Source organism: Nannospalax galili, unplaced genomic scaffold (assembly GCF_000622305.1).
Source record: "Nannospalax galili isolate Female #2095 unplaced genomic scaffold, S.galili_v1.0 scaffold445, whole genome shotgun sequence".
Classification (NCBI taxonomy): domain Eukaryota; kingdom Metazoa; phylum Chordata; class Mammalia; order Rodentia; family Spalacidae; genus Nannospalax; species Nannospalax galili.
This window is the reverse complement of record NW_008354184.1, coordinates 3,006,796-3,022,042: the sequence shown is the minus strand read 5'-3', so window position 1 is coordinate 3,022,042 and position 15,247 is coordinate 3,006,796. Positions and strand designations below refer to the sequence as shown.

At 51.4% G+C, this 15,247-nt stretch overlaps 1 protein-coding gene across 1 annotated transcript; it reads right to left on the bottom strand.

Moving 5' to 3' along the window:
* Positions 1 to 1,252: 1,252 nt before the first annotated feature.
* Pvalb (parvalbumin) lies at positions 1,253 to 14,047 on the bottom strand. The gene is made up of 4 exons (XM_008851333.3): positions 13,900 to 14,047; positions 12,708 to 12,840; positions 11,404 to 11,513; positions 1,253 to 1,472 (listed from the first exon to the last, which is right to left on the bottom strand). The coding sequence occupies exons 1-4, from the start codon at positions 13,958 to 13,960 to the stop codon at positions 1,444 to 1,446; spliced, it is 333 nt and encodes a 110-aa protein (XP_008849555.1). The 5' UTR covers positions 13,961 to 14,047; the 3' UTR covers positions 1,253 to 1,443.
* Positions 14,048 to 15,247: the final 1,200 nt, after the last annotated feature.

The following is a 15,247-nucleotide window of genomic DNA, read 5'->3' as shown; positions in this document are numbered from 1 at the left end:
CTTTGCCTCCCAAGTGCTGGGATTAAAGGCATGTGCCACCATGCCCGGCAACCTGATCACTATTTTAACAGGATGGAAAATCCTGCCTTTGCCTCCCAAGTGCTGGGATTAAAGGCGTGTGCCACCATGCCCGGCAACCTGATCACTATTTTAACAGGATGGAAAACCATACTCAGAGATGAGCAAAGAGGGACTCAGTTCTGTGACTCTGTGATGGTTAATCTCCTCAGCTTGGTGGGACTTGGAATCATTTGAAACGTACATCTCTGGGCATGCCTGTGAGGGAGTTTGTAGATTGAACTAACTGAGGCTGGAAGACACACCCTAACTGTGGGCAGCACATCCCATGGTCTGGAGTCCTGGACTGGGTAAAAAGGAGAAAGTGAGCTGAGCTCCAACACTCATCTCTCTGCTTTCTGACTGTGGCTAGAATGTGATACAATGTGACAGCCACCTCAGACTCCTGCCCCCATGCCTTTCCCACTGTCATCCTCAAAGTGAACCAAAATAAACCCACTTTTCCTTCAGTTGCTTTTGTCAGGTGTTTTGTCACAGCAAAGTCAAAAGTAACTAATAGGGTGTCATTTGAGCCCCTTGATCTAGCTATTTCTGAAGGCGACGATTCAGGTACATAAGGTAATTAGATCTTTTTCTTTTCCTCTTTCCTCTTCCTCCTCTTCCTCCCCTTCCTCCGTCTCCTCCTCCTCTTCCTTCTCCTCTTGCTCTTCCTACTTCTTCCTTTTTCCTCCTTTCTCCTCCTCTTTCTCTTCCTCTTCCTCCCCTTCTTTTCCCTCCTCCTCCACCTCCTCCTCCTCCTCACCTCCTTCTCCTCTTCCTCTTCCTCTTCCTCCTCTTCTCCCTTTTTGTTTGCTCAAGTTTCTTCGAGTTGGGGTTCTGTCATTTGTACAATAATAAAAAGACTTGGAATGGCCACCCATCCATTCACCCATGTATAGACCTACCTTCAAATCCCAGAACCACCAGCCTTAGCTGTGAGAGCTGAGACACTTCACTTCCCTTCTCCAAAACTTAATTTCTGCATCTTTAAGATAGGAATTCCATCACCTCCCTTGTGGGATGGCTACAAGGATTGAAAGGGATGGCCCCCATGAATACCATAACTATAGGGAGGTGACATCAGGTTGTCTCCCTTCCATCCATCCTGCCTTTTCTAGCTTCTTCCCCCCACCTCCCATGGAGTCTGCCAAGTCAACAACACCCCACCAGGCCCAGGTCCTCCACACAGGCAGAGTCCGGTTGGTACAGCCTTTATTGTTTCTCCAGCATCTTCCAGAAGAATGGTATCATTCCAGGGCAGCAGAGGATGGGGGGAGTAAAAAATAACATAAACAAACCAAACAGAAACTCAGGAGGGCTGAGCAGGAAGGACTGAGGTGGGGCATCCAGGGTGGAGGGATGAGAGACCCAGGCAATCAGCATCTCTTAGCTTTCAGCCACCAGAGTGGAGAATTCTGTGAAAGAAAACCATGGTATTATTAATCATCTGCGTTCTGATAGCAGTAGTAATTGTCTGGGAGTCTGCTGCAGACCAGCTATTTAAAATATTTTATTTGTTATTTTTTTATTTTATGTGTACAAGTGTATTGCCTGCATGTGTGTGAGTGCATCCATGTTGTACGATACCCGAGGAGATCAAAAGAGGGCATTGGATCCCCTGGAACTGGAGTTATGGACAGTTGTAAGCCGCCATGTGGGTGCTGGGATTCAAACCCAGGGTCCTCTGTAAGAGCAGCCAGTGCTCTTAACTGCTCCACACCGGTTATTTTTAAGCACTTATGTACAGCATCCTCTTTGGCTCTGACTGCCATCTTAGCGTTTATCATGATGCTGAATCCACAGGTGCAGAAACTGAGGTCCAGAGTGCAGCAGCTTTCCTGGTGATCGCTGCTGTTTTCCTCCCCAGGAGGTCAGAGTGGACCCAGGGTTTGCCACTGGGTATCTCCGAGAATCCACAGGGATTCCGAGCTGCCAAGCAGCACAGGGTCTGGGCTAAGTCCCTGTCACCTCCAGAAAATGTAGTGTTGTGACATGGCTGGGGTGTGAGGGTCAAGGCTCTGCTTAGAAAATGTGGGTTTCCATCCCCTCCCCCATTTGTGGGGAAAGAGGCAGCTCTAATTCCAAGCAAGGATGATGAAGAACTGGGTATAAAACAGCTTCAAAAGGGTCACCCAAAGGTCCCAGGATCCCCTTGAGGTCAGCTCTGTCTGGCCAGATTGTGCATGAGACGTCTGTGTAAGAACCTGTCAATGTCATTTTTCACTGTCACCCCTGTCAAAGGGCAAAACTATTCTTTCTGTTATTGTCACAGTTCTGCAAATCTAAATGATTTCAAAATAAAAAAGTAAAGATCCTCAAACCAACCTACAGCAATTCCAGCCACCCCTGCAGCTGCCCTGGTCCTGGCCCTGGGATGGGAGGGAGCCTGGTTTCTTGCTTTTTTGTAGTTTGATCATGGGAATAGGACCCACCCTCTTCTGTTCCTGAGGTGATCTGGATGTGGTAGTCTGGTCAGCGACTCAAGGTGAGAGAAATTGAGGGTCCATGCAGATGAGGGTCCAGAAATCCCAAGACTCTTGTGCTGAATGGTGAGAGGTAGGGATGGGACCCCAAATAAATAACCATCAAATACTCAAAGAATTTCTCCAGGTGCGGTGTCAGAGTGCCTGTTTTCTCAGCCAGGAGCCCCTCTGAGCCTGCAGGGCATGAGGGAGGGTAGTGCTCTAACACTATCCAGGCTTAGAATAGTAATGGGTGTCTATGGAATGTCCACATGGGACAAACCTGGGAGAGCTTATCTCGGAATCTCAAACCACTCAGGGAGATGCATTCTTGTCTTCATTTTACTGATGGGGGAAACTGAGTCCCTAGAGTTTAGCTTGAACATGGTCACATCAGCAGACAGGATTCCAGCCACTCTCAGCTTCTTTCTTCCTTGGGGGAGATTTGTGACCTCCTTTGACCTAGGTATAGAGTGACACATGTCCCGCTCAAATATCGACATCACTGGCTCTATCGCCTTAGCTCTTTTTTATTTACCTCACGGTCTTAGCACACTGAAATGATCTTATTTATCTATTCTTGCCAGTCTCCCCCACTTACCTCCCTGTCTCACCACTCTGTTAGCTGCTGGTGCTATTAATTGAATGTTGAATGGATGGATGGGGTGGGAATGATGGGCATTAGTGCTCCTGAGTCCTCTTTAGGGTTCAGCAAGTGCTGACTTGCTGTAATTAGCCCTGGGAGGTATGCAGGGTGATTCCCATATTACAGATAGGAAAATGGGGGCTGAAGAGGTGAGGCCTCAGGGAGATGTTAGGTAAGAGGCAGGGGTGTGACCTGTCCTCTGGCCTTGTGGGCCCTACTGACCAGGCCAGTGGCCCAACCTCTATGGAGGCATGAAGCTGCCCAGTGCTGCTCATGGGGACTGTCAGAGGGAAGCTGGACTTTTACCATCATACTGATGGGCTCTTTGCTCTTCAGCAAGATGTCACTCACCCCTGCACACCAGCTGGGATCAGTTGTGACATACATGGGACTGGAGATGGGGTGAGGTCTGGACAGGGTTGGGTGCAGCCAGTGTCAGCAGATCAAGGGTAGGAAGCAGGGCTTTGGGGAGATGGGGGATGATGGGGGGTGTTTTGGACCTGTGGGTTTCCTGAAAGCCCTTTACCTCAAACTATGGATCTGCTCATTCTAACTTTATGTCCTCAGTTCCCTGACCAGGGCACTGTAGACACACTGAAGGCAGGGCCACCTCACTTCCTCCTGGCTTTTGTGTCTCTTGGGGCAATGCTGTTTGGAGCTGTCAATTAACTAATAAATAGCCTTCTTGTCAAAGGTCTCCTCTAAAACGTCCCCTTTCACCCCAAAGAAAAGCAAATGACAGACATGCAGACTTTGAAAAGTCTAGGTCAACAGGCTTGGTCATAGGGTCCCAGGATGGGAATGGGGTGTTAGAGAGCGGGGTTTCAGTCTGCTCTGCCATTCGCTTAGGCGCCTGGACAGAGGCCTCACCCTTATTCTGCCTTCCTCCTTGGGGAGGGACCAGGTCGAGGACATGCCCTTCCTGCTTTAATTCATTCATTTGGAGCACGCAAGCTGAGGGCCACCATAGCTCCATTCCTTGCGCTTGTGCCCCAGTTTCCTCACCTGCGAAGTAGAGCTCATGAGACTACCTGCTTCCTGGGGCTGTTAAAATCAATCAGCACCAAAGCTCCTGGTCACAGGCCTGGAGCAGAGAGAGCTCCCAGCTCCCAGTCACGGGTCTGGGGCACAGGGAGGCCTCAGCTTGTGACAGCTGCTGTCATGAAGCCACTTCTACATCTCAAGCCACGCTGACTAGCCACAGATGCCTGACTGCATCTCTGTCCAACGCAGAGAGGAGGTCTCTGTCACCTTCACTTGCTGGTGTCCTTGCCGCTCCATGGCTATCATCGGGCTCCGTCATCTGTCTCCACTAAGGCATCTGCCTACAACCTTGCAGCCTCCCTGTACCTGGACCCGAGTCTTGCTCCATCCCTACTGGCTGGGCAGCCATGCACACCTCTGAACCTCTCTGAACCTGAGTTTTCCTTTGTAAAGTGGGAATCACATCAACTTGCACAGCCTTTGGGAAGAGCAACCAAGGAAACACGTGGACACACTTTGACACATTGGAAGTGGCATAAAAGTTAGTGCCACCTCCCTTGAATCTCAGCGGTACAACTGACAGAGCTGTGAAGTGACAACCGTCAAAGTAATCCCCAAACCAAGGTCAAGGATGAGGAAGCAGAGCAGTCAGCAAACCCAAACAGCAAAAAGGCTAATCTGGTACAGGTTCCCAATACAGTCTTCCTGGTTAGAACCCCACCTCACTGTCCTCATCTGTGAAATAGGATCACTCTTCCTAAGGTCATGGGAAGGGCTACATGAGATGCAGGTGAGAGGTGCCAGGCACACAGAGCAAGAGGGACTAAATCAATGACTGCTGAGGTATGAGGCACAGTGTTCATTTGGAAAATTCTAGAAAAATTTTCCTTTTGCAAGACACAGAGGGACAGCACTACCTCTGCATTCTGAACCTCCCCCAGTTCCTCTGGGGTCACCTGCTGATGTCCTGCTTCTGCTTGTCCAAAGAGAGAGAGAGAGAGAGAGAGAGAGAGAGAGAGAGAGAGAGAGGAGGTGATGCGGTGGGGTGGGGGAGGCAGCAAGCAGAGGACCTGCAGACTGTGTTCCTCTCTTTCCCTTAGGAAACTGAAATTAGCCTAATTAGGGCTGCCCCGGTGTGGGGTGCTGTGGGGATCGGACAAATTTAGAAGCTCTTGACAGGTGAGGCCAGCGAAGGCTGATAGCCCCGAGTGAAACTGAGACTCATTGAGTCAGCATCTGGAAGGCCTGCTTCCCTCTGCTTCGATGACCAAAGCAAGGACCAGTTCCTGGTTTATCACCTCTCCTTGAAATAGCTCTGGGGTAGGTTTCTTATAGATGGGTGCTGCAAACAGGATCACTTTCTCTTGCTGCAGAACGGGGAGGCAGGGTCACCTGGGGTCAAGCCAGGCAGCCACAAGGAGTCAGCGTCAACAGCTCCAGGGACTCGCTCTGTGCCAGGCACTGCCTCTGTCTTATCCATTTCATCTTCACTGGCTCTGAGCCTCGTGTTATTTCTTGGGAAACTGAGGCTGGGGACCCTCAGCTGGGAGGATGCTAACTCAGGCATGGCTGGGGTCTGGCTGTGTCTTTGCTCTCCAAGGCTAACTGGAATGGCCCTGCATCTGACTCTAGCTGCAGCCTCAGCAGTCGAAGGAAAGGGATAAATGGAGAAAGGGCATCTTGTTCCGCCCTGACCGACTGCTGCTCCATTTTCCAGGAGGCCGGTTACATAAGGAGCGCTGTGTCCTCTCCCAGCTCCATCTTATCTAGCGCAGCATAAGGCCAGAGCTAGTGGAAGTCCACCCGGGAATTGAGGAACAGATTGCTAAGCACAGAAACATTTATAAATCCAAAGGCCCAGCTTGGCTTGGGGGAGGAGAGCCACAGAAAGAAGACTTAGGTCCCATCCTGCCAAGGACAAGCCCTGTGACAGCTACTGGGCCTCAGTTTCCATGACTCTCAGTGGGGACTATGGCCCCCATCTTTTAGATCTCCTGGGGTGAGGTTGTAATGAGATATGACTAAACACTGCCCACCTCAGGGGCCCTTGTTAGGACATCAAGTCCCTCTGCCTTGTTAGGCCATCAAGTCCCACGGAGGCAAGCAGGCAGGAATCAGAGGGAGGTAGGGGTCTCCTGTCCTCTCTACCCTCCTGACTTACACTCAATTCTATTTCTGTGTGGACTGGGATTCAACTCCTTCTAAAGGATGGTGCGGTGGCTTACAAGACAAGGCACGTGTGTAAATTAAGAGGAGAAGAATCCCTTTGGAACATTCACTCAATTCAAGCAAAAAGACTGGGAAGTGTGTATGTCACCCATCTTTAGGGATGAGGGAACAGGTGGCTGGATGGAGGAAAGGCCAGGCTGTTTTCAGGGCTGGTTTCTGTGCTCAGGACAATTCTGGTTTCTGCCACCTGAGGGGCCTAACCATCACCCAAGCCCAGTCCCCAGTAGGCTGCTAAGGATGAAAGGATTTTTCCAGAAGGAAGCAGGAAGGGCTAGTTGCTTCACACTGCAGAGTGGGGCTGGCAATAATGAAAACTACATTTTTCGGCAAAAGAAGCCAAACACAGAACAGACTACAGAGTTGGAATCCACATAAGCAGGCAAGCAGAGGTGTCCCTGGGTCTGGGTTGCTGGGGAAGGCTGCTCGACTACGCATGGTGTGTGGTACAGATCCTGTCTGCAGCTCAGTGGGGAAGAGCACTAGGCTCAGCTTCACAGCCAAGCTTCACAGCAAGTTTCTCTGCTTCCCGAGGCTCAGTTTCCTTGTCTGCTCAGGGAATATAGCTCTATCCTGTGAGGCTCTGTGAGGTTGGAGTGAGCTGGATGGGCTAGATCTGGGCATAGTGCCTGGCACACAGGAAAGTGAGTTGGATGCTAACTTCAGTTTCTGTCTGCTGAGTGTTCCTTGTACATAGGCATTGAGTGTGGAGAACCAGGCTAGGGACCTGAGCTGTAGTGAGGCAGGTACTGGAAGGATCCCTGCGCTCAGTCCTGGCTGTGTCCTGAGGGATCTCAGGCATGCTATATAGCCTGTCTGAGCCTCAGGGTCCTCACTGGTAGATGGGGGTAGTGATAGCCCTTACCTCCTAGGATTATTGAAAGACCCTGGTTCTCAGTGTGGTTCCCCAGACCATCAGCATCACTGGGTAATGTATTAGAACTGCAGACACTTGGTCCCCACCTTAGGAATCAGAAGCTTCTGGGTGGGAGCCGCAGGGCCATGGCTACCTGACCTGTGCAAAGCCCTCAGTGGTTCTGACACCAACTCCAATTTGAGACCCATGGCTGGGCGGGAGAAGTGACGTGAAGGAGACCCCTGCCACGCATGCATCTGCCTGCCTCTTGCCTGGCCCTTGTGGCCACAGTTGGACTGTTGGGCCCCTGCCTCCTCTTTTCAGCCTCTCTCCTTTTCTGCCTCCTCTCCTCCCTGATCCGTACCAGACTTTAGGGTGGCTATTGACAATCGATGGCATGTATAAAAGGCTTTGAGCTTCCTGGAAGGAGCTGCCCCAGAGACCAGATTCTGAGGCGTGTTATTAGAACTTTAGCTTCCTTCTCCCCCCCTATCATTGAGAGCTTTAGGAACCTGACAAACCTCATTATCCTCAGACAAGTAGAACTGGTGACATCGGCCACTGCTGGCTCTGTGATCCCTATGCACCTGTGGCTATAAGCCCCAGCCTACCCGGACTGTCTCCAGCCTTGGCCTATAGAGAGGCTCTCCCTACATGCTGGGGTAGGCATGAAGTACTCTCTCCTCACTGCAGCCTTGGAAGACACATATTCATTCACTCCCTCATTCCCTCATTGTTTTATTCCTCATTCATTCATTCATTCATTCATTCCCCACTCATTTATTCCCTCATTGATTCTTCAAACACATTTCTCTTGTTCTCCCACTATGCTCCTAGGTGCTGGGGTAAGAACAGAAGAAGCAAAGTCCCTATTATATGGAGCTGACATCCTAGTGGGGCAGAGAGAAGCAAGCCTTAAGTCAGCTGATAAAGTTATCTCGTGGCAGATGTTCACTAAATTCCAAGTGCATTCAGTGAACAAAGCAAGCAGTATGATGAGGCGCTACAAGCCAATAGACCTGAACTCATCTTGACCTGCCCTCTTCCTAGCCATGGGAGGTTAAACAAACCCTCGCCTCTCTGAGCCCCAGTGTCCCCATCTCTAAGGTGGAAATTGTAATGGTACCCACATCACAGATAGCTAGAAAGATGGCAGAAGACAGTACCCAGGGCAACATCTGGAGTATACAAAGGGCTGCATGAAGCTATCGGTGACTGCCACCATCATTCAAGGTCAGAGCTGAGTTCTGATCCATGGTCCTTTGTGCAGTCTCAGAGCTGGAAATGACTTCAGGAACAGGCTAGTGGTCTGGCCCTAGCTCTAAAGGACAAGGGGCACTGTGACTTGCCAGGGTCCCACAGCAGTTGAAACATCCTCAGGCTGTAAGTAGAGCTCAGACTTTCTGGCCATAGAATCTTCTAGGCCCCAGACAAGGGCTCTGCCTCCCATGCCACTCCTGTTTGGCATGGTTAGTCTGCCTTCTCCGGAAGGTTATAGGAAAGAAGTGTATCTGCGTTCACTCAGTAAGCATGGAGGGTGATATCCTCGTGCCTCAGGAACATCCTAGTCCCCACTTCTCATAGTCCTCCCTGATGCAGAGTGCTGGCAGCACAGCCTGGCCCAGGTTCTGACAGTGCCATCCGATGAACTAGAGTTGAAGCCTTGCTCTTGGGTTTGCTAGCAGTGTGACCTTGGACTCTTGGAGCTGCCTTTTCGGCATCTACGTCCTCTGTCTTCCCAGGGGGAAATGAGATGACAGAGCCCAGCACTGGCCCAAGACACCATGCAGGCTTAGTGAGTAGTTAGTTTTCTCTTACTTCTGACAAACCTGTCTCTAAATATGCTCTAATCATTCCCACCTCAGTACCCTAGATGGTGCCCTAGATGATGCCATGCCATGCCTACCCCTGGGTCCCCACCTGACACATCCCAGCCTCTGACCTCCAAGTCTCTGCTGCCTTGAGCCTCCACAATCCAGAGACTGAAATATGAAACTTTTGCTGCTGATGAGACACCATGCAAATACTCCCAAATTCAAACATCTCTGGAATCTGATATGCTTAGTCCTGAGCATTTCAAATAAGAGAAACTCAGTCTCACTACCATCTGTGTGTGTACATACAGGGCCGGCCATACAGGGACTGTGGATAGATGGACAGCTGTTCATTGATAGTGTACTAAGTGCGGGGCATGGCCTTCAACACTCCCATGTTTTCATGTGTGTTCACCCACGAGGAAGACCGGGGCTCAGGGTGCCAGGGCTGCTGCTCAGTAACCCCCTGTTCTTAAACTGTGCCCCTGCTGCACAGCAGGCCCAATTCATCTTTACCCCCTTAATGCCGGGCACCATGTTGTCCCTTGGTAATTATCTGTGGGTCTGTTGGAAGAGTTTAGTGGGTTGGTTAAGAGGCAAGGACGGAGGCGGGGAGGAGGGAACAGGTCAAGCACTGCCCTGGTTTTCTTCCTCACTTAGCTTGGCTGTGAGTGGCCAGTTGAGGATTCTGCCCTGGGTTGGCTCTGAGCTGTGTCTTATTGGCTGCAGATAAAAACAGAGGTGCAAACCACTGTGGTAGCACATGCCTTTAATCCCAGCACTTGGGAGGGAGGCAGAAGCAGGAGGATCTCTATGAGACTGAGGCTAGCCTGGTCTACATAGCAAGTTCTAGGCTAGCTGGGGCTATAGGGAGACCCTGTCCCAAAAACCAAAACAAAACAAAACAAAAATCTCAAAGAAACAAAAAACCACAGAGGTGCAGAGGTGGTGTGGGAGGAGGAGGCCTTGGGTGGGGGCTGCAGCGGAAGCCCTGCAGGTGGAACAGGTGAGGATGGGGATGAGAACAGCAGCCACTTGCTAGAGTCACCTAGAGCCACCAAGCTACTGTGTCAGTTCCTTCTCCCTCTGCTGAGGTCCCTGGCAACAGGTGCTTATTAAGTGCCTGCTTTGCATCGGGCAGAGATATTAGGGACAAAGGCATCAGTGCAACCTAGTCTCTGTTTTATTTTCCTTTAGTTAACAAGTACATATATGGCACTTGACCTGCATATGACCCCATTCTAAGCTCTTTACATATTGGCACATGGGATCCTCATGCAACCCCCACAAAAGAGGAGATGAAAAGCTGAGGCCCAGAGTAGTCATGTGACTCCCCCAAGGTCATACAGCTAGAAAGGCTGGGATTTGAACCCATAGGACTTAAACACAGTTTTCTTTTCCATGGGCAGAAAGGACTACCCTGACAACCGGTGGTAGCAGAGCAGGTTACAAAGACATATTCAGATTGGATTTGGAAGTCCGTCTCCAACCTGTATCCTAGCTCTCTGAACCAGGTCAAGACCTTGACCCTCATTTTGTCCATCTGCAAAGTGTCATGATACTAAGAGAGCCAACAATGCCAGGATGTGACCCCTGGATCCCAGGCAGAGTGACCAAACAAAGATGTGGGGTGAAGGGCCGCCAGGCCCATGCCTGGGCTCAGAGCAGAGACACAAAAGCCAGCTTCCTAATTACCAGCTGGGTCTTGGCTGACTGTTTTTCCTGGCTCTCCTACAATGATAGAATATGTTTGAATGAAGCTAAAACCTATCTGAAACTTGAGGTTACAGGACACCAGGGTGAGTTGCTGAAGAGGGCAGGAGATAAGGAATTTCCATCCTTGGAACTTGAGACCACAGAGCCTGAGGGTCCTGGGGGATCAGTGGGCTTGTCTCCTCTGGTTACAGACATGAGCCTCAGGTTCAGAGAAGACACTGCCCAAGGTCACACAGCCAGTGCAGGCAGAGCCTGTAGCAAAACCTATGCAAAAGTTGGGGAATCTCAAATTCTCCTACATCATTCCCTACTCATCAGGGAAACGGGAAAAAATCCATTCCTTGTGGGTTGTTCAAATTTAGGATATTTATGTATGTATGTACATATATACATATGCATATAATATATATGGAGAGACAGAGAGAGAGAAAGAGGGGAGAGAGAGGGAGAGAGAGAGAGAGAGAGAGAGAGAGAGAGAGAGAGAGAGAGAGAGAGTTTTCTCTTCCTGGTTGTGAGGCAGAGCTCTCCAACCTGGGAATCATCTTTTTGTCCTGTCTACCCTTTCTTTTGACAGACCAAACCTTCAGCATCCACACATCTCAATGTCCCAGGGAGCCCAGAGCCTTGGGCACAGATACCCACCTTCAGCCCCAATCTTGCCATCCCCATCCTTGTCACCAGCGGCCAGCAGCGTCTTTGTTTCTTTAGCAGTGAGCTCTCTGGCATCTGCAGCGAAACCCTTTAGGATGGACCTGGAGGAGAAAAAGGAAAAGCAGGAGGGAGTCAGGCCAAGGTCACCTTGCAGAACCTCCCACAATGGCAGGCTGATATCTGTGCAGGGCAGGGGTAGCTGGGATAGGTAGCAAGCGGTGGACATGCGTGCACCTGGGCTGGCCAGACAGTCTGGTCTGTGGCCGTGTCTTAGTGGGTAAGTGTGGAGTAGAGTAACTCTCTACTGTGTAGGGTCAACCCCGGTTCAATAAATTCTGGAAACTGCAGCCACCACAGTGCTCACAGGAAGCCACTTGGATAAATAGAGAGGAGATCAAGTCCTCACAGAGAGACCTCATTTTGTGATGTGGTGACAGACGCACGAATGGAGGAGGTTTTGGGGGGCAGATGCCTCTATCCTGGGTGAGGGATATGTTGGTGAGGCTTTCTGGAGGTGGTGATACTTACAGGACAGAGAGCACTTAGCATGCACATGTGTGCATAAGCATGAACTTATTGGGCATAGATCGGTAAGGGAAGGTTCTAGAAGAAGGTGCCCTTGGGAGAGTTTGGAAGACAGACAGGGTAGATGGAGGAAGTTCCTACTTGAAATGCCTCTCTGTGCACCCTCCTTTTCTGTTCCTGAAAATTTTAAGACAATCTTGGCCATAAAGTGACAGAAGGCACAGCTGGGTTGGCAACTGTGGGCCAGGTGGCTGAGGCAGGTTAGGTCGGAGGGCTTTTTGCTGGTTCGGTTTCACCTTCTCCTATATGCTTTGCTCCAAGGACTCTGAAGCCCCAGAGCTGGCTCTGCCTCCCTGGCTTGCCCGGGACTTGCTCTTGCTACTATTCTGGTCTAGAGGCATGGGGTCTGTAGACCAGACCAGGGAAGGTGACTTTCAGATGCACAAAAATCAATGACACTCTAAGAAGAATACCTCCTGCCTTGCCCGCTGTGTGGCTGCCAGAATAAATGCCTCTTCATTTGTATTAAATTATTAAGCAGCCCCATTCCATTAGCAATATTAAGTGACTATAATTTAACCCAGTTAGTTGCACTCTGGGCTGAGGGTTTGACCCTCCAGGAAGCAGGAGGCATCTTCCCCTGGTGCCTGGGTCATTGCCCTGCAGGGACAAAGCAAAGCCTGTTTGCTCTAAGGGATGCCTAGACGGAAGGGTGGTTCTCAAGGGGACTTGAAAGGGAGTACCAAGCCCCGCCCCCCACCTCAACTTACCCCAGCTCATCCTCCTCAATGAAGCCACTCTTGTCTTTGTCCAGGATGTGGAACACCTTCTTCACATCATCTGGGCTCTTTTTCTTCAGGCCGACCATTTGGAAGAACTTTTTGTAGTCAAAGGTGTCGGCAGCTGTTGGGGGCAGGACCAGGTTAGAGGAGGATGGAGATGGGGCAGTGGGGAAATTGGGGAAGGAGTGTCCTGGCATTTGTTAATCTACACCTATGTACTTGCAGGGGGATGGGTGTTAAGGTTCAGATACCCCACCCCCTCACCTACAGGGCCTCTGGGACCTAGCAAGCCCCCGAGAAAAGGGAACCCAGTTATTAAGCACCCTGGTCTTTAAAGTCGAGAGAGAGAGAGAGAGAGAGAGAGAGAGAGAGAGAGAGAGAGAACGCTAAGAGGTACACTCTCCCTTCAGCCCAGAGTTGGAGGGAAGAAAAGTTGCTCTGTCCACCTCTGACACACTAGGGTGGGGTAGTGAGACCAGAGGCCACCCCAATTTGCATCCCTCTTCTGCTGGACTCAATGTCCTTCGAAAAGTCTCTCATCCTCCCCCAGCCTCAGTTTCCCTGGGTGATAGAGGAATGGGAAGGTCCGCAGCTAAGTTAGGGTCTCTGCTGGCAGAGTAAAGAGGTCACACAGCTGGGTGGCTCCCCTTCTCTGGACAGCCTAAGGGGGCTGGGGACTGGGCATGCTGAGAGTGTGCTGCGCCCGGCTGGGTAGGGATGAGTGCCTGCTTTTGGAAGGTCACTGTGCCCTCGGGGTCTGTCCTGGAGGGGAACTCCATCAATAGACAATCACCTTCCAGGAAAGGTCCTGTTCAGAATAGGGATCTAGGAATGGGGTCACTTGGAGAAAAAGCCCGCGCTTGCAGCCCCTTCCACACGCCTTAAAAGGGAAGTCATGATCGCGCCCCAGAACTCCGGAACTCCCTCCCCCCACCCGGGTCTTCACCCTTGGTCCAGGACCCTGAGTCCTGCCAGGGCAGCCACCCTTCCTCGCCCTCACCCGCAACTTTGTGTGGCTCAGGCACCGTTCCCTGCGGCTCCCTGCAAGGTAGAAGACCAGGGTGCCAATCCCGTGGGTGGAGAGCCACGCGTGGGCAGGAGGAGCTGGGGAGGCTCAGCGGGATGCGGAATGTCCCTGGTACAGGGCAGAGGGTTAGGGGACAGGGAGTGCGCTGCTCACCGGCAAAGGCTCCTACTGCCTTCCTGATGTCCTCCGAGTTGAGCAAGTCTGTTATCGACATCCTGCAACTGTTTGAGCGGGTAGAGCAAGTGCAAAAAGCTTATAAAGTGCTGTCCTTATAATTTCTGCTCATATGACCAGCGCTGCAGTGCCGCGCCTGGCGCACGCCCGCCCAGCTTGGCTCTGAGCCAGGGGGCGCCCAGCGCTGCGCGCCGCCCAGCAGCTCAGTCGCTCCACGCCACCCGAGCGGCGGGCGTCCGCTGAAACCCAAGTCCTCAGCATCCCTGGGGTGCTGCAGCCAGGCCGCAAGGGCCAGGGGCCACTTCTGCAACCTAGGAGACACCTGGGACACCCCCAGGGGCTGGAGGTTCGCCTGCTGTCAAGGGCACGCAGAAGGCACCCGGTCTTGGATCTGGCATCCCAGAGGCGGATGCCATCTCGCTGGGGAGAAAAGATGCTGGACACACAGGGACCAGCCTCCATCCCCGTGGGCACCTCCAGCCTGAGCCTAAAGCTCATTCTTTCTCCACTACTCCAGCAGTAGCTCTCTTCTGTCCTGCATGCAAATTCATGCCGCAAAAATCTGAACTCTGAGGTGTTGAAACCTGAGCCACAGGACCCAGGAAAGAAGGTGGTAGGGACAGGAAGAGCCAGAGGTGCTGAAGCATGTGTGGCACCATCCCATACCTGACCAGGGATGTACATTTTGAAACTTGATCTGCTTTTTTCTGTGGAGGGTGCTAGGTTTACTGTCCAAGATTTCTACTAACCTTTCCTGGTCTTCCGGGCTTCTAAACCTAGTTCTTATTCCCCCTGATACCCCAGATCTCCCCAGGAAGGCAAAGGTTGGGTAGTCTGTGTGGAATATCTCCACACCTTCCAAGTGGGCATATGCCTGGGGAAGGAGCAGCACTTTTAGATCACACTTTCTAGACTACGTTGTAGGCTTTGTGATCCACACATCACTTCTGTTAACTGAAGCACTTCCCAGCTCCATGGGACCAGGGACCAACTCCATCTTTCCCCCAGGTCTCCCAAAGACTCAAGCTGTGACCAGCAGCCTTTGGAGTTGTATGAGCACTGGACAGAGTCCAGACGCTTGGGTTCTAGATGTGGGACTGTACTGAGTCCCTACATTACTTTGGGTTATAACTGTCATCTCTGGGTTTTGATCTCCTTGTATTGTGTTGGAAGTGTGGGTGAACACTTGAATGGGATGCGAGGCAGGTGGGAGCATCTGGAATTGTGAAGACCCATGGTGGTAGGGACCAGGGACAGCTGCCCAGCTGCCCAGTAGCTCAAATTCCCTGACACTTGCTGTCAACACTGTCTCCCCTGACTGAGCCCT